This window comes from Patagioenas fasciata, chromosome 20 (assembly GCF_037038585.1).
Source record: "Patagioenas fasciata isolate bPatFas1 chromosome 20, bPatFas1.hap1, whole genome shotgun sequence".
NCBI lineage: Eukaryota > Metazoa > Chordata > Aves > Columbiformes > Columbidae > Patagioenas > Patagioenas fasciata.
Window position 1 is genome coordinate 3,340,386 of NC_092539.1, and position 18,066 is coordinate 3,358,451.

The 18,066-nt window shown below is 45.3% G+C and overlaps 1 protein-coding gene across 14 annotated transcripts in view; it reads left to right on the plus strand.

Annotated features, from left to right (window-relative positions):
- Positions 1-18,066, plus strand: part of CACNA1B (calcium voltage-gated channel subunit alpha1 B) — a 279,142-nt gene that overhangs the window by 146,865 nt on the left and 114,211 nt on the right. For 10 of the 14 annotated variants that reach the window (XM_071817478.1, XM_071817476.1, XM_071817466.1 and 7 more), the window contains 4 exons: positions 1,491-1,580; positions 6,042-6,251; positions 14,338-14,450; positions 17,620-17,732. In XM_071817478.1, coding sequence (XP_071673579.1) covers positions 1,491-1,580; positions 6,042-6,251; positions 14,338-14,450; positions 17,620-17,732 — 526 coding nt within the window. The remainder of the gene's footprint in view (positions 1-1,490; positions 1,581-6,041; positions 6,252-14,337; positions 14,451-17,619; positions 17,733-18,066) is intronic. The other 4 variants (XM_071817467.1, XM_071817471.1, XM_071817473.1 and 1 more) reach the window with 1 other exon arrangement.

The window sequence follows — 18,066 nt, forward strand, 5'->3', positions numbered from 1 at the left end:
TCTACCAGTAAGCTAAAGGATTCCAGCCTTGAAGCCCACGGGTACGGAGCAGCCCGCGTCTGTGCTGGGAAATTGTCTTAATCTCAAAACCAGGGCAACATTGCGTAGAAGGTACCTGTAGAGATGGCACGACCTAACTGCTAGACATGTGCAGGTCATTTTGGAGGGAGAAGATAAAGAAGAAGGTATTCATTTGCTACCAGGAAATGTTTTAAAACTTCAATCCCAGGGTTTGGTTGTTTCAGTACTGGGGATGGCCCTGGACATGCTGGAGTGTACTGGGACAGGTGCAGCCTGAAGGACCCAAAACCTGGTGCTGCTGGGAGTGAGGATTCAGCCTACTGCTGGGCAGGAAGTGGTTATTTGTAAAAATTTGGATCCAGAGCACTTGTTCAGAGTGTCCTCTCCTCTTTGAGCCTCTCCAAACCTGAGTGATGCTCTGGGTGTTTCCTCAAGTGACAAAAGCACTAACACTTGCCTTAGCCGTGGAGGAAGAAGCGCATCCATTTCTCTGCCAAGGAGGGGAAATTTGTGTAGGGTGAGGGGATCCTCTCGTAAGACCTGACCCCCCCGGGCAGTCGCTGCAGAGTGAGTGGGTTTGCTGTGTGTGCCTACTGAACAGAATGTATCACCACACCGTGGGGTGTCTTACTGCTGATAGCAAACGGTGCTTAGTTACTGTGTGTCTTGAAGCTGTTTCCAAACTGTACCAACGTTATTTTTCTCTGCTAGTTCTCAAGGTTTTGCAGGTAGGTGGTCATGGGACCAGTGTCTGCTCCTGCGTTACCCCTGTGCACTGGGTGAGCGGTGCCGACCTCTCCGAGCCTTAAGCTGCAGTTCTCTTTCCCTGTCGAGTAAAACGGTGTAGAGACACTCTCCCTATAAACGATGCTGTTGGACAAAGCGTGTTTCCAAAGGGTTCTGACATCCCCAGAGGGAAGGAATTGTACAGTGGGTGCTGTTAAGAGTGTGTTCACTGATTTGCGGTGGTTGCTTTCAACGTAGCGTTTCTGCTGCTTTAGGCGTCGCTCTGTGGTGAGCTGTATCCGAGCACTGTAAACGCTAACTTCTTAATGGTGCACACTGTAAACAGCATTAATATTTTTAGTGGTTAGAAGCACTCATCTCCTAACCCACTGGGGCTCAGGAAGATTCAGTGACCCTGCCCAGCGATTCTGCTGTGCTAAAAGGTCCAGCGGCTGCAGTGACCCCCCCACCCTCCTGCATCTGCTGGGGTGAAGTGTGAGCACGCAGACCTGTGTCTGGCAAGCCTTCAAGATCTCGAAGGTTAAATAAATCAACAACCCTGGCATCAAAGCATGCGGAGGCCCTGCAAGGTTGTAGGTTGACTGATTTGCTCCAGCTTAGCCTTGTGTGAGAGCTTTAAGCTGGCATTGGGAAGTAAATGCTGACCCTGGAGAGTGAAGGGAGGGGGAGAGAGAATCCACTCTGAATGCTCACGGGGAATTTTCTCTTTAATTTGCACACAGTGTTGAAAAGAGCTGCAATAAAGAAGAGCAAAAATGACCTGATTCATGCTGAAGAAGGTGAGGACCATTTCACAGACATTTGCTCCGTTGGTGAGTACTGGCTTTGCATTCGCCGAGGTTTAGATCTCCGCCTAAACATGTTCATGTTGCGTTTCCTCCGAGCATCTCCTTTGCTCCAGAAGTTGCAGTTTCAAGAAGAATTATCCCTGCTCCTGCAGCAGCGCTCAACTTAATAAGCAAATGGCTTTGTGGCTTCACCCTCTCCCCAGTGCTGCCCTGCTCAGCTCTTGCATGCTGCACCCTTTAAAAGAGCCCTGCCGAAACGCTTGGAGAGCCCGTGCTGGGTTGGCCATATTGCGATTCTGCTTGGAACGTGCTTATTTAGGCTAATGAAGCCCAAATACGTCAAACAATACCACTAAGGCTCATCTGTTGCAGGGAGGAGAGGAAGTGGACACTTAGTCACATCTGTCACTAATGCACAGCGTGTGGTTTTTCAGCCTTTGCCATGTGAATGGTTACTGGGAAGTGCTGGGCAGTGGCCCTGTTTGTCATATTCTTGCCTTAGAAGAGGGTCTTAAAGCGATTCTTCACGTTTTTACAGCCAGTTATAGAGATGCGCACTTGTGTGCATGTGATTACCTGCATGCCTCCAACATGGAGTGTAGCATCCTTCACAGTGTAGCATCAATGGTGCAAATTGGGTACGTTAGACTCTGGAGAATGAGACGCTGTCAGGCAACAGAGGTGCTGCTTGTTCTGCAGTTAAGGGAGAATGACTTCCCTCCTGGGACGTGGCAGAGAGGCAGGTTTGAGATTTGCAAGGCTCTGAGCACACAGCACCACATTTGGACATGTGCAGAAAGACCTTTCAGTTGTGGGTTTTTACTTGCTAGCTGGGGAAACATCTTCCTGAGTGCTTTGCAGTTAGCTGTTTGGCTTGTTCCTGTCCCTGTTGTTTGAGTCGGTATTTCGCTTTGCTGCTGAAGCAGCAGATGTTCTCATTATCTTCCAAAGAAACGTCTTGGCACCCCAGTTACCACAAAGCAGCAAATCCTGGATGTATGAGAGTAGCAGCACAAACAGTACATTGGAGAGTATGTTTCTGTATATGCTTGCAAGCATGAGTGCCTCAAAGGCTCTTTGGAAGTTGGGCATTAACATTTTAAGAGATTACAACTGCTGCTGGATTTATTTTTCCCCCTTTAAGCGAAGACCTGGTTGCAGGAAATGAATGTTGCTCAGCATGTTACTGACACCATCGCCCACTGTTGAGCTGCCGCAGTCCCCAGGCTGAGCAGGCTGCAGGTTTTGTGGCTAAACTGCCGACAGTTCTGAGAGATGCTGAAAGAGGGCAAAAATGCAGCAACCGTGTGCATTTTTGTTTGGTTTTATTCCGGGCAGCTTGGATCCCTGCATGGATAACAAGGAATGGACATTTTTGGAACATTTGTTCATGGTTACAATAATTATGAGGTCTTTGCATTCACATCCAAGTCCCTCCAGGCTCTGGGCACCCATGCCACGCAAACAGATCTTTGAATTCAGCGTTTCAAGTGGCAACGGATGACGGAGCATCTGGACTTGTGGATAATCTGATGCAGAGCTGGGAACTGTCTCGGGAGCATATGGCCGGGAAAATAACAGCAGTGCTTTCCACCTTCTGCGAGTGGTTCACCCACTTGGGAAAAGCGTTTTTGATTCATGAAACAAGGCAGAAAAAGAAGAAATGGATAAAGCAGATAGTTCTGCAGGCTCATGAAAAGGCTGAAACTCTGCCTAACATAAACAGTCAGATCATATGGGCAATTATGCATGAAGAATATGTTTTTGAGAAAAGGCTTTTTTGGATGGTTTTCTGTAATGGCTTGCTGATGGGAGTGTAAAGAGAGTGGAAGAACTAACAATACAATTACCAAGTGCAACATGAAGATGCAGACCAGAGTGGTACAGACTTTGACAGGTCTCTTGCTGGCCATTGACTGAATGTGTTGCACTTTAATTCAAACACAAGTACCTCAATGAGCCTTATAATTGCATTATAAAGCTCTATAGTGGTAAACACTTCCCAGTGTGTTCTCTGGAGTTCTTAAAATTTATTCTTTTCTTTCCTCCTAATGCTCAGCCTTCCTTTCCGCACTCATCCGCGTGCAGCAGGAGATGCTGCTCCTTCTGCCTTCTCACCCTCTACGCTGCACCAGACACAGAGCACTGTCTTGATTGCCAGACAGTGAAGCCTGGAGAAGGTTTAAATACTGCTGCTTTTGTTTTCTGGAAGTTCAGTACAACCAGTAGAGAGGGGGTAAAAGGGCAGCAGACTATCCCCATGCAAATCTGACAACATAGGCTGGCTTGAATATCTGAGAAGTCTTTACCTGCTAAACAGTAATACGATACGGTGCAGCCTGTATCTTAACCTGCAGTTCATGTTGTTTTAAAGCAATAGATGAGCACTATTTTCTTGTAACTGCTAAAGGAAAGATTATCAAACTAACATAGAAACAGCATACTAAGCTTTCTGCAAGGAGTTTGTTCAAAGCCTGGCCAGGGCCAGCTCTCCATTTGGTGTGTTGGTGGATGGCCAAAAGTGTGAAATGGAGCAGAGAGCTTGCTTTCTATGTGGGAGACGGCACAGCGTGCTCTTATGTAGCTGTGAGGCTTGGAGAACTCATTGGTGTCACATCTGGATGCTTCATCCTTCCTGTGAGCACTGTGTTTGATGTTACTGAAGGATGAAACAGGGCGAGATTCCCACCCCTTCCAAGTATTGAAATGCAAGCAAGCACACTCAAAAATCTGGCTGCCTCAGCCAGAACACATTGTTCATGTAACTCAGCTGTCTCCAACGGCAGCCCATGTAAGTCATCTGCTCTCATGGTGCTTGGTCCAAGACAGGATGATGTGTGTCCTGGTCAGCCCTACCTGCTGGGATGCTCTGGCCCATGATGGGGAAGGGCAATAGTATATTATCTTGCCACAAACCATCTTAGAATCATAGAAACATTTTGGTTAGAAGAGACCCTCAATCATCAAGTCCAGCCGTTAACCCACCCCTGGCACTGCCCCATGTCCCTGAGAACCTCATCTCCACGTCTGTTCAGCCCCTCCAGGGATGGTGACTCCAGCACTGCCCTGGGCAGCCTGTTCCAATGCCCCACAGCCCTTTGGGGAAGAAATTGTTCCCCACATCCAACCTCAACCTCCCCTGGCGCAACTTGAGGCCGTTTCCTCTGCTCCTGGCGCTTGTTCCTGGGGAGCAGAGCCCGACCCCCCCTGGCTCCAAGCTCCTTTCAGGCAGTTCAGAGATCAGAAGGTCTCCCCTCAGCTCCTGTCCTCAGCTGAGGCCCCCAGGTCCCTCAGCCGCTCCCATCACACTTGTGCTCCAAAAGCACAAAAGCCAAAGGTTCGGTAGCAGTTCCGGAGCGGTGCCAGCACAGCGGGAAACAGGTAGTGGGCAGCCTGCAGCAATCACAATTTTCCCGGCTTGCAACAGCGTCTGTGGCTGTTGCAGAGGAACTCCAAGGGATGTGTGTTTGGTACTAACGTGCGCTGGTTTCTCCTGCCTCAGCACTGGCTGGAAATTTGCCTTTTCATCATATGTTTCAACAGCGCCTGCGACCGCAGGGGGAGAGCTTACATTAGAAATAATTTCTTCTGTCAGCTTCCTATTGTTAAAACATTTGACTCTTTTCCAGGGTTTGAGGCCAGACTCAAAATGCAGCTGATATAGGCAGAATTGATACAAATGAGTAGCTGTGCCCAAAATATGATGCATGGAGGCAGATTGAGCCCTCTGCTGTAGAAATATATGAAGTAGTGGAGTAAAATAAGGAGACTTCAATCAATTCAGAAGGGCTGGATCTTTGCCTGGTCCTTGGAGCAGGGGAAATAGGGACCAGCTGTTGCCAGGTACCCAGCTCCAAGGGGACATGGCCAGAAATGCCACTGTGACTGGGACTTTCTGTCCTTCCAGTCTATCGGGAACCCAAAAGTTATGGGTTAAACTGGGACAGTCAAGAGTGCTTAGAATCATAGAATCATTGTGGTCGGAAGAGACCCTCAAGATCATTGAGTCCAACCATAACCTAAATCTAGCACTAAGCCGTGTCCCTGAGAACCTCATCTCTGTGTCTGTCCAGCCCCTCCAGGGATGGTGACTCCAGCACTGCCCTGGGCAGCCTGTTCCAATGCCCCACAGCCCTTTGGGGAAGAAATTGTTCCCCAGATCCAACCTCAACCTCCTCTGGTGCAACTTGAGGCTATTTCCTCTCATCCTATCACTTGTTCCTTGGGAGCAGAGACCAACACCCTCCATGCTGCCCAGTTTCTTGATATGGTGGGGCTGGGCATTCGTTTATGAAGTTCTAAAATCTCAACATTCACCCTCACGATACCACTGCAAACAAGATACCCTTGCTCAACCCATAGTCAATGCTCCAGCTTCTGCTCAGCCGTGTTTCTGGTGCTTGGGAGAGGGTCTGTGTGCCCAGGAACGTCCTCCAGCCTTTCACACACTGGGATGTGGGGTGGTGACTCTGCTTTCTGTCCCAGGGTCTCCTTTTGCCCGCGCCAGTCTGAAGAGTGGGAAGAACGAGAGCTCGTCCTACTTCAGGAGGAAAGAGAAAATGTTCCGGTTCTTCATCCGGCGCATGGTGAAAGCTCAGAGCTTCTACTGGATCGTCCTCTGCGTGGTGGCCCTCAACACGCTGTGTGTCGCGATGGTGCACTACGACCAGCCGGAGAAGCTCACCACTGCGCTGTGTGAGTACCGGGGACTCCGCCTGTCCTCTGATGAGATCTGGTGTCTTTGATCACTCCGAGCACTGTTACATAAGGTTTGGTTTTCTGAGGGTCAGAAATGCATCAATGCGTGTTTGCAGTAACTCAAGAGTAATTGAGTCATAAAAATCAGGAAAACATGATGCTGATTTGAGATGAGAATGTCATCCCAAACATTATCTGAAGCATCAGATTGAACCACATTTAAATCTCGTAGCGCTGCGGGAGGATTTGTTCCATAACCAGCTTTATGAAAGAAGGGGAATGACTCCGTGCTTGGGTAAAGGCTGGTTTCTCTGTCTGATCAGCATCTGCAGGATTCCTGCCGCTTTGCAGCTGATTGATCCCATGGCTGGTTCCTGTGGTGGACACTTTTAAAGCTCTACTGGGGCTGATGTCCCTGGGGTGGCAGAACGTGCAGTGGCTGGTGCTGCTCGGGAGATAAAAATGTCTATTGTTGTTTAAGGAATCATAAAGTGATTTACTACAGTTGTAGCAGTTATTGTCTTATCCTTTAAAATGTTGCAACTTTACAGCAGGACTTTTTTTGGTAATTTTGTCTTCCTTACTAATGGTTTGTGATCAGATGGGATAAAAGTCATGATGCCCCCCAGTGAAAATATGTACAGTAGTGATAGACATAATACTATACAGGTTATACATATTTGTGCAAAAGCTTTTTATTTTAGCTTGGTTCCTGTGGTCAGTTATCAGTTTGGGCTTCAGATGGTCTGTTGTAAGTGCTTTTGAAGTCTAATTTCATTAGTTTTTTTTAATTGCACTTGTTCTGTCCTGTGATGAATAATCAGTGGAGGCAGCTGTCTGCAGTCAAAGCCTTTACACATCGCAGTGTTACACTGGGGCTACAGACTTGATCACAAAGCCTGTTTTAAAATAAATCCGCAATGTGAAGGAGAGACCTTTGCTCATTTATTTTAATGAACATTACAGGCTATGACTCCTAGAGCTCAAAAACCTGTAGGAATATGGTGACACTGCAAGTTTTTCCTTCTGAGGGGAAGGGATGGAGAGTTTGTTTCTGGATGACAGAGCCATTGCGTTTGTCACTTCTGGATTTATGCAATGGTCAGGAAGGAATCTTTTTGCAGTACTTGATGTTCAGATGTGGCTACTTCAGGATTTAAGTAAAACTTAAAAAGCCACAGAAGACTAGGAAAAAAAACCCAAATATTTCCAACAGTCTGACTTAATAACTGTGGCTTAGATCATTAAAGATACTTATCTACCTAATTTTCATTGATTTCTTTATAAATTAGATACTTAAATATTTCTAGCCCTAGATCCTCAAGTCTTACCTTATTACAAGGAATCAAAATTTGAAGCTTTTTTTATAGACCTAAAAGGTCAAGAAATACCAGCTGCTCTGGCTTCAAAACCTCCCTGTTAATCGTTGATGAAACATTTAATCCCACCAGGTAAATGGAGCTCTAATGAGAGTTGCAGAAGGACAGAAATTTCTTTCAACTCCTTTTTTTTCGTTCCCCCAAGATTTAGACTGAAAAGAGAGACAGACTACACAGAGAAGTCAGTCTTGCTTATTCAGGACTAAATGTCTAGAGAAGAAACAACACTTGAGTCTTTCAGCTCAAAAAAGAAGGCTTTAGATTTCCAAACTAAGCTTTAGGAACACCTTATGCAGTAACTTTTCTAAGGGAACATGAAGATATCTGTCAGCCAGCAACTTCTATTTAATAGAAGGGACGGAAGGGATTTTCTGTTGATTAGAATTAAAGATGTGTTGCCATGTGGGAAACTCTTCTTGGACAGAGACCATCAGTTATTTTCCCAATCTACTTCAGTTGAAGGCAAAAAATAGGGAAGGTTGAACTTGTGTTGTGCCTGGGATCAGGGACTGGGATGGATCCTTCTTTTGGGAGCTCTGGGTGTGTCTATAACACCCAGTATTGTGAATTAGTTTCAGAAAAGTGATCCGTTGAGTTATTTTTGATGGAAAAGTCAGAAAAACACCAAGGAACCCTGTGTTCTTGGAAGTTATAATAAACCCTTAGCATCCTCCCAGCCATTGGTGCTTTACTGGGTCTCATCTGCCCTTGATGTACCTTTGGATCGTTGTACTGTCCTTACTGCAAGACCCAAGTGTCTTTGGTCAATAAGGAAACACCTGGGCAGGTATTTCACAAATCAATCCCTTAGACTCACCAAAAACCATACCAGTAGCTACAGATAAACACTGTTAGAAACACCAGTGAGGGCACAGGTAAAGCCAGAATGTCTGAACAGTCTTAGGTTTTGTGGATGTGCTTGTAGAGGTGCAAGCATTGGGTCTTTAAACGGAGTGGTACAAGATTAGCCACTGTGACCTAGAGAATAAAAGCCGGAGATGCAGAATGAATGGTCATCATGGAAATTTGAGATACTATAGATAATTTTCTCCCTCTTGTTTTTTTTTAGTTTAAAGATAGTTTTCTCCAAGACAAGAAGCAGACGTGCCCTGGGTTCCTTGTCTCTGCTCTGTCTTATGGCACAGTGTAATAGAAACTCTGGGAAGAAACCTATTTTAGCACAATTTTACAACAGAGAGCTTGTCCCCTGAAAAGGCTTACAAGTCCAAACTCTTAAACTACAGGAGTCCTGTACTTCCAAACCCTCCCAGCTTTGCAGGGTGATGAGCTGTACCGTCATATTCATGCCCATCTTTGTGTTTAGTGTAACCTGAAGGTTTCTGCCTGTTTTCCTGGGGATGGTGTAGTCATCATAACAATCTTTCCTATTACTCTAAAGCTTAATATTTAATACAGGGGATATTTTACACCTTAAGGTGCGTGGACTAACTGGTGGTTTTGTTACTACACTCAGGATAAGGCTGGACTTGGCTCCTCTTCTGTGTGCACTAAACCACAACCAGCCTGATGAACCCTTCAGCAAATACATTTGTGAACAAGCTCCTGGAAAGCCCCATTCTGCCCAAGATTTGTGCACAAATCCATTAGATACAGCTAGAACAAGATATCACAAAGCCGGGGGATTTGAAGCAGCTCCTGGAAGTACTCGGCAAAATCCTTTAAGTGTAAGAGCGACAGAGTTTAAAAATGGCTTTAAAGTTAAGCCATGAGTAGTGAACTTCACTAAGAGGAGCAGGACTTGGCTAGGCTGATGTAGAACAAGAGAGAAATAGCCAATTCTAATTATGTTGTTTCATGGAAGGTGCTTAGAAGTGAAGTGCTGAGGAGTTTTGTGAAGTGCAGCAGTGGGAGAGGAGCATGGAAACAAGTCTGGCAGGATCTACTAAACCCTGAAACTCTACCCAGGCACCTCTAATTCAATTATACCTGTCCCTCTGGGGAGAAGTTTAATTACATTACAAATTAATTTTACTTAAAGAATGGTTGGTAAAAGCCTACGGGTCTGCATTGATTTATTTTTCCCCTGGTCTTTTCTTTTAACTTTTGTGCTGTTGAATTGTTCTGATTAGCTTTCTCTGTTTGATATTCTGTGTTGCTGCAACTGCTTTGAAAAAGGAACCGTAGGAGCTTTAGAAAGGGGCTTGGGATTTCATTAGTCTTATTGAAAGAGCTGATGAGAAATTCCTTGAATTCTTGGGGTGTGGTGAAGAACAGGACATCCTTTATGCCCCTGTAATTATCCCCAAATTAGAGCGAATATTGTCCATCTCTGCATGGGAAGGACTCCAGTGCCACATTGCTACAGGAGTTTTCTCATACAGCACATGGACACATGGCATGTTCTGCTCACCAAAGCATGGGCCTTTGATTAAATAAGTTGCAGTTCCATATAAAAGTATATATTTCATGCAGCCACACATGATTGTCATCAGTTTGGGATAATTTCCACCATTGCAGGTATTCTCAGAAAAAAAGAGACTTCTGTTGGAAGGCAACTCGCTAATCCAGCCTAGAAAAGCATCCCTGAGGTCTAGAGCAGGGATGGATATCCCTCTGGATAGAAATACGCAGCATTTGCAATTGCGAGTAAAGGCTTTTTGAACCAAGTGGATTTATTTATGTCTGCTGAGCATTTTTACATCTACTTGGCCAAAGAGGAGGAAGTTTTACTTGACCGAGTTTCTACTCCCGGTTGGTTTCATGTATGGGGAGCGTGAGCAGAGGAAACCGAAGCGGGAGGCTCGGCACCTGCTCCTGATGACATCGGGCTGGGAGACGGGGCAGAAATGGAATTAATCCATGGGTGATTGACAAAAAAGGGCCGCTAACTATCTAATTCAAACTTCTAGGGCAAAAAAGATGCTAGCACAGCCTTTGCCAATAGCACAAATTTGAAATTGAATCAGAGTACTTGTATCAAACTTTTTTTTCTTTAAATCACATTACAAAATGCTTCTGCTTGAGGCAGATTAAATTACATGTGGGGTCTGAATACCAGGAGGTCCAAACAATGAAATTGCATTTTCAATTATATAGGCCGTGTCAGGAGAAATGGTGTTTCTGATCCTTCCGTTGGAGAAGCTGATTCGTTTTGACTCAATGGCTTCTGCCCAAGGAGTTCACTATGTCCACGTTTTCCTTCCCTCCACCGCTTGCCCTCATAGTGCTGGTTGGTAGCACTGGTATCTGCTGGAATACATGATATAAGAGATATTGGTGCCTGTTTGGAACTCTGCTCTTGGTGGAAGTCACCAGCTGTGAAAGAACAAATTGAGTGGCTCTTTCAAGAGCTGCTGAAGGAAGTTGTTTCTTGGATGTTCTCAGTTTCTAACACTTTCTGGGCTTTGTTTGTGGTGTGTTTTGTTGGTTTTTTTTTGGTTGTTGTTTTCGAATCAAATATTTCTTGATTCTGTTTTGCTTACAGATGGCATTGGCCAGCTTTTATTCTCCTCTGACATTCTGGTTTTGCAGCTCTGTTTGCAGGATGTGTCAGTCCATTGATGGAACATTGCACTGGTTGATACCTGGGTTTTTTTGTTCATGCTTCTGCTGGATGGGCAACTGAACATTAATCCTTGTTTCTTTCCTCCTTTTTCTTCTTTTGGAATGAAGGAAATTTTACCTATTGGTAAAATTACAGTAAAAAACTTCCTGCCTAGTATTCTTGTTATTCTGTGAAAGAATATGGAGCAGACCTGAAATGTAACTCTTAAAAGTGAGTTTGTGGATGGAGAAGGGGATAAGAATCCCCTGCAGGAGTGAGATATGAAGCAGGTGGAGGTTGTGCAATGTTTGCTGTAGGACCCTCCTGACAGTTTTAGGTTTTGTCTGCTAACTAAGCCAGGCGCCACCAGTTTGAAAGCACTGGTTTGGTATCCTTGTGCCAGGGAGAACTGACTTTGAACTCATTCCAATAAGCACCATCCAGCTTGTGGAGGGAGCAATTCCGGTCAGCACAAGCTCTGGTCCAAGGTTTCCCTCCCAGGTAACAACTGAAACAGGTGACAGCGGCAGCACAAATTCTTCCACGCCTGGAGAAGATGCATCTGCTTTATTGGGCGAGTTTTGCCTTCTGTTTCTTACCGTTTCCAAAGTACATCAGGTACAGTATGGAAGTTCAGGATCTGGCCTGGAAGGTAGTTTAAGCTTCTGATTTACAGGGCCAGCTGTCAATAATTAAGGCTTTTAACATTCTTACTACTTCACAATCGCAATTTTTTTTAAATTATGTGCAAGGAAATTCAATACCACCGAGTGTGTTTCTAGAAAATTCTCTATTTTTCTATTATTGCACTTGTCAGTCACCTCATTTTATGGCTGACATTGGTTCACCTGGTCCCTTTCCCGCACCCTCTGCCCCTGTACAGTCTGGATTGTCAGTGTAGCTGTGGGTAACTCCCTATTCTGGGCTCCCTTGTGCTGCAAACAGCTGTTTGCTCACTGGCTCTTCCCTCTGATGTCAGAAAAGTCATAGCATGGTACAGGTGTGAACAAGCTTGTCCTAGCAAGTTCCAAGCTCAAAGGGAGTTGGAGATGTGCTGCTCCTTGAGCACTGAGAGCCAGCGATGGAGCCTACATCTTGGTCAAAAAAAGGCTGGGAAGTCTGCAGACTTCATGATCTTATTCCTCAAACGTGACTACTTTGCCCTTGAAAGTCATCTTCAATGATATTGCTCCTGTTTTCAAGGAGAGTAGGTTACATGATGTAATTAATATACCCTCCTGGTATTTCCTCCCCTATTGCAAATGTTGGCAGAAATGTCCTTGCAGGCTCCTCACTGAAGCGTTAATAAAACCTTTCTTATCTAGTTAACGTTTCCTGGATTTCAGTTAACGTTATGCCCATGATATTTCACGACTGCCTTTCATTTAAAATTTAAAACTTCTTTTTTATTTTTTGATAATTGAAGCCATATTTTTCAAGTATTTTCAAAAGAAAAGCAGCAATTTGAGATGGACGTGGGCCAGCCACGTTCACTCAATTCTGAATGTGCAAGGCAATGAATGGAGTGAAACCCAAGTAGTTTGAAAGGACCTGTGTTCCCTCCCCTCTCTTTCCACACACTCATTAGCTGAAGCCACGTGTTGCAAGAGGTGTACAAAGCACCCAGGATTTGAGATTATCCAGGTGGAGTTTTTCATCCTGCAGCTTGTATCTGTGGCCCCTTGTCTGTCCCTGTGCACCTGTGAGACCAGTTTGGTGTCATCTCTTTATCTATCCTGGAATCGTACAACTGAAATTCCAGCAGACGACTTTCCTGTAGCACATTGAAGTGCTGGAGTGGGTCCAGAGAAGAGCAAGAAGACTTGAACACAAGCCCTATGGGGAGAGGCTGAGGGAGCTGGGCTTGTTCAGTCTGGAGCAGAGGAGGCTTAGAGGTGAGCTCAGCACTCTCTAGAACCACCTGAAGGGCAGTTCTAGCCAGGGGGGATTGGGCTCTTCTCCCAGGCAGTCAGCAATAGGACAAGGGGGCATGGGCTTCAACTCTGCCAGGGGAAACTGAGGCTGGAGATGAGAAAGCAATTCTGTGCAGAGAGAGTGGTCAGCATTGGAATGGCTGCCCAGGGAGGTGCTGGACTCACCGGCCCTGGAGGTTTTTAAACTGAGATTGGCCATGGCACTTAGCGCCATGATCTGGTCAATGGACTGGAGTTGGACCAAGGGTTGGACTGGATGATCTCTGAGGCCTTTCCAACCCAGTCCATTCTATGATTCTGTGATCTGTGCTGCTGCAGCATCCAAGAACCTTCTGTGGTGCTCGGAGCAATGGGATTAATCTCCACACTTCGAAGTTTGATTCTGTTCCTCATCTTTTCTCCAGAGGGAGAGGTTTGCCTTATGCTCTTTAGTTTGTTTCGGTAGTGTAGAGCTGTTTTGCCTTTTTTGTGTTTGTTTTTAGTGTTCCATGGTTTCTGTTGTTCGTTGGCCTCCAGATCTAAACTCGCATGACTTAAAATGCCAACGGCAGCGCTTTCTGTAGCTTTGAGTCCTAAAAACTCGATCTGGAAATTATACTACCCAGCTATGTTCTTTCTGCCCTTTTTTTCATTATAAGTGATAAATTTTCCCATCAATATCTTCACAGCCTATTTGCCTGTGAAGCAGAAGGAAGCAGAACTTGCTCTTCCATAATTATATAGTTATACAGACATAATAAAAATAAATGTGGCTATGTGCTAACAGTAGACACAACACCTCTGAATATGAGCTCTCAGAGGCATCAGTTCCATTGGGTATGGAGGTATTTTTATCATGAGAGGATGTTATAGAATCTTACACCCTGCTCCCAAAAGTCCCTGTTTTATGTAGGTATGAGAGTCCCAAATATACATTTGCAAAACATTATCTGTGCGATTAAATTAGACCTTTAGAAAAATTAGCTCCAGAGCTTTCTTTTGAAATTTCTTTACAAAGATGATGAGAATATTATTTAGTGCTCATTGCAAGCATCCCACAGTACAGATGAAACACTGCATTTATGGTTCTTGAAGGCTGAATACAACCCATGTGCATGTAGAAATAATGATGTGAAACTGTCCTTGGGGTCTTGTTTGGTATTGCAAAGGGATTTTCTTCTGGCAGGAGGCAGTCTGTGTTGTAGAAAAGTACCATTGCTCCCCACATGAAGAGATGAGCCTACCAAGGTGTTGTGGACTAATTTAATCTCTTTTCCTCTTTCCAGATTTTGCGGAGTTTGTTTTTCTGGGTCTGTTCCTTACTGAGATGTCACTGAAGATGTACGGACTGGGGCCAAGAAATTACTTCCACTCTTCATTCAACTGCTTTGACTTTGGGGTGAGTAGGTTTCGGCTGCGTGGATGGAGCGCGTGGCTCTCCCGTTATCGGATGGTGTTGGGCATTGCAAGGTGAGTGTGGGAATTCATGGGAAGTGGTGCTGTAAGCAGTCGTTGGATAAATTAGCTGCAGCGAAACACATTAAACTCCCCCTCGTTCTCATCCTTCTTGAAGAAATGTGGCAGCTGCGGGTTTTGTTTCCTTGGTGAGCCACAGTGTGTTCGCAGCATCAGCGCCAGTAAATGCTCTGATTACCGGGAGGTTCCCTCTGCCTTTTAAATGAGGTGACTGGAAGACAAAAAACCCACACATCTTATTTACTCATCTCCGCTATTGCCCATTTAATGTCCTTCACCTCAAGATACATAGGCAGCACTTCTCAAACATGAGTGCCCAGAAGTAGAAATCTAAACGCACTGTTAGGTGATGGAAAGGCAATAACTCACATCCTTTTATTGTACTAAAACTAAAGCTTTGAAGTGCAAGTAGTGGGGCCAGTTTTGACTCTATCTAACCAAGAGCATTGCATGCAAATGTTGATTTTAATTCATTAAAAGCTACTAGGTTGTAATCTGTCCTCGCAGAGGTTAACTCAGCTTGTCTTCAGCGTGGGTTGAGCACTGCATCCCACAGCGTGAATCAGTCTGTAAGATTTCTTTAACAGAGCAGATACAAAGCTTATGATGCAGCCAGGAGCAAGGGGAAAACATTCAGTTCATTGTACCCATCATCCAGCCCTTCTCTCCAAGATTTAGTCTGTTATTTCTAGCCTTTATCTGCTGAAGTACTGGGGGTAATTCTTCTCCCCTATAAAGCTAGAATCCCTTCTTCAGCACTGCTCCCACAAGGTAGGAAAAAGTATTTTTACCTTTGGGAAGTGGCCGCTCCTAAATCCCAGAATGCAGCTAAAGTCAACTTGTCCTGTTTTTGATCATGTCAAAAAGAAAACTTGGAGCTAAATAGACTAAATAGACATTGAGGTTCAACCAGCCCATGAGTCCCCTGTGTCCGACAGACCAAGGTGTTGCACTCAACGTGAGGATCTCCTCTCGGGGGTGTCCATTGAGCACTTGGTGTCTCAGAGCATGGAACTGCATCGTGCTGCTCTCCTGGCTGCATAGGACAATGCACAGGCTCTGTCGTGAGAGGAAACCGGAGCACAAATAACACCGATGACGTAAGACAGCTGGATGCTTGTAGATTCAGAGTTGTGCCTGAACAAAGGGCCAGAGAGGTTCCCTGCAACTAAAAGCAGCCAATTCATGGGAAGTTGAACTGCAAGTTGTCCTGCAACGGCTGAAATGAAGAGTGTGCCCACAGAATATGAAGGGGCTGACCCCCCGCGTGCCTGATGACCCTAGCTTCTGTAAGCTGAGTCTAAGACGTTTGGCAGCCAAGCAGTATTGCCTAGTTAGACTTTTAGGGTGTCGTCGCCTCCTTTGCATTCCTGGTGATGGATGCTACATCAATGCATGTCACCAATGGATTAAACAGGCTCTTGGCTGCCAGTTTCCTTGGATTCTTGTATCCAGGATGCTCCTTCCACAGCAAGAAGAGCTTGTCGTGGATAGGTGATTTAGGAGCTTGCACGATGTAAGAGAAAAACCTACCGTGTCTCTCTGTTTCGTGTCATGCTATGGCGAGTGCAGCACTGCAATAAGCTTTGCCGAGTGTTTCCCAGGAGGTAAAGCTGTTGGTCTGTTTCTAATTCTTCCTCCTTTAGAGAATCCGCTGGGATCCTGCTTCGAGCTGTGTTTCTTCCTCCTCACCCACCTTCCAGCCCCCAGAATTAATTCAGCTACTTCACCCCCACTGGAATATCCCACAGATCTGTAGTCAGTTTAGTTTGACAAACCATCAAGATGAAACTGTTCAAATGCAAAACAAGTGAAGCAACAAATCAGAGCAACATCAGCCTTGGGAGAAACAGTATGGGGGGGTCTCATGTGAAACAACTCCCAGGGGGCCATGGTGAGATGCCAGGAAAATTAATTACCAATGTAACATGTGGAGGATCTGAGGAAAGGTTTTTGCTGATTCATGAGGGGTTTCCAAGAGTGATAGATTGGAGGAGAGAAATTTTAGTTCCTTCTTTTTGTGATGGGAGAAACTGCATGAGCGGCTGTTGTAGATCTCCCTTTCCCTCTACATTTTCTCAAGCAGAGCTGTGTTTTTTAAAAGACATCCAGGTTTCTGTTTATAAAGGGGTTTCCGAGCTGCTGCGCCCCCCAGCACTGTGCTCAGACACAGCTCTGCTGGGCCTCGCTGCCCATTAACACTCCCCTTCACAGCACGAACGGCTCATGGGATCCGCTGATAATGTGTTCATGGTGTGCGTCACGCAACCGGGGACCACAGACCACGGGAGCTCTGAAATGCTCGGTTAATGCAAGTAATAACAGTAATTGGCAGCAAAATGCCTGCCTTCTCTTATTAACCGTGCAGCAACCTGTGTTGATATAATTGCCCTTTCCATTTGTGCTTAACCCGTTACTATTTTGCCTTTTTTGTAATAAAGGTTGAAGAGATTTCTTTATTGCTTGAAGTTAATTCTCTGCCAGCCTTAAACAGACAAAACAAAAGTTAAAAGACTACCTTGATTAGGGACATATTTTTTAATAACATAATCTGGGGGCCTGGCAGATGATTGGATGTGAATGCTGGAGGCTTTGCAGGATCTCTTAATAGCTATTATCTTAATCGGTGTCCTAAAGACTCTCAGTTGCCAGAAATTTCAGGTGAGTCTTGCCCAGAGCTGAGCTTTGCTGTTCTGCAGCTCCGGGGCTGAAGCCTTTTGGTGCTTGTGATGGGAAGGGAGGACAAGGCAGAGTCCCCATGCTCCAGCTGTGTGGGGTGGGAAATGGAAGTCTTAGCATTTGTTGTTTAGCCAAAGTAGAGGAAAAAATACAGTGTCCTTCAGAAAAGGTTATTTTAAAGTAGTTTAGTTGCTAGAGAAGAAAACAACAAGTTCCTATATGTGGTTCCCTGTGCTGCTTCCAGGTATTATTGCTCTTTTTTAGACCGGCCTGCAGAAAGCTGGAACAAGAATTTTTAGTGCTGTTCACTAATTCATGAGTTTGCTGAAATGATTGCAGCCCAAACTCTGATCCTTGTTCTCTCCAGAGCTAAGCAGAAGTTTTGCCTCGTGTAAAATGGCTTCTTCTTGCAGGTCATCGTGGGAAGTATATTTGAAGTTATCTGGGCTGCGGTGAAACCGGGGACCTCATTTGGCATCAGCGTGTTGAGAGCTCTTCGACTGCTGCGCATTTTCAAAGTAACCAAGTACGTCCAGCTCCCGTTCTGCTCATATGAGGCTTTCAGTACCATATGAAATCTGTATCATCAGCCTCCTGGCAAGTGTTAGAGCTTACCACAGTTGTTATAAACAAACCAACACAAACTACCCCTAAAAAACCCAGTACCAGCTGACACAAAGGTCTCGTCTGTCCTAACATCCCATGTGCGCATTGGCTCCAGTGGATGGGGGAATGGAAGAAAATTGCAGATGCAGAATTGCCCTTCCCTTGGGGCAACCTGGGTTTCTGGCAGTTGAAAGTTTAGAGAATTTCTGAGCCAGAATTTGTACTTTTAACAGCCCTTTCCCCAGCCTCGTATA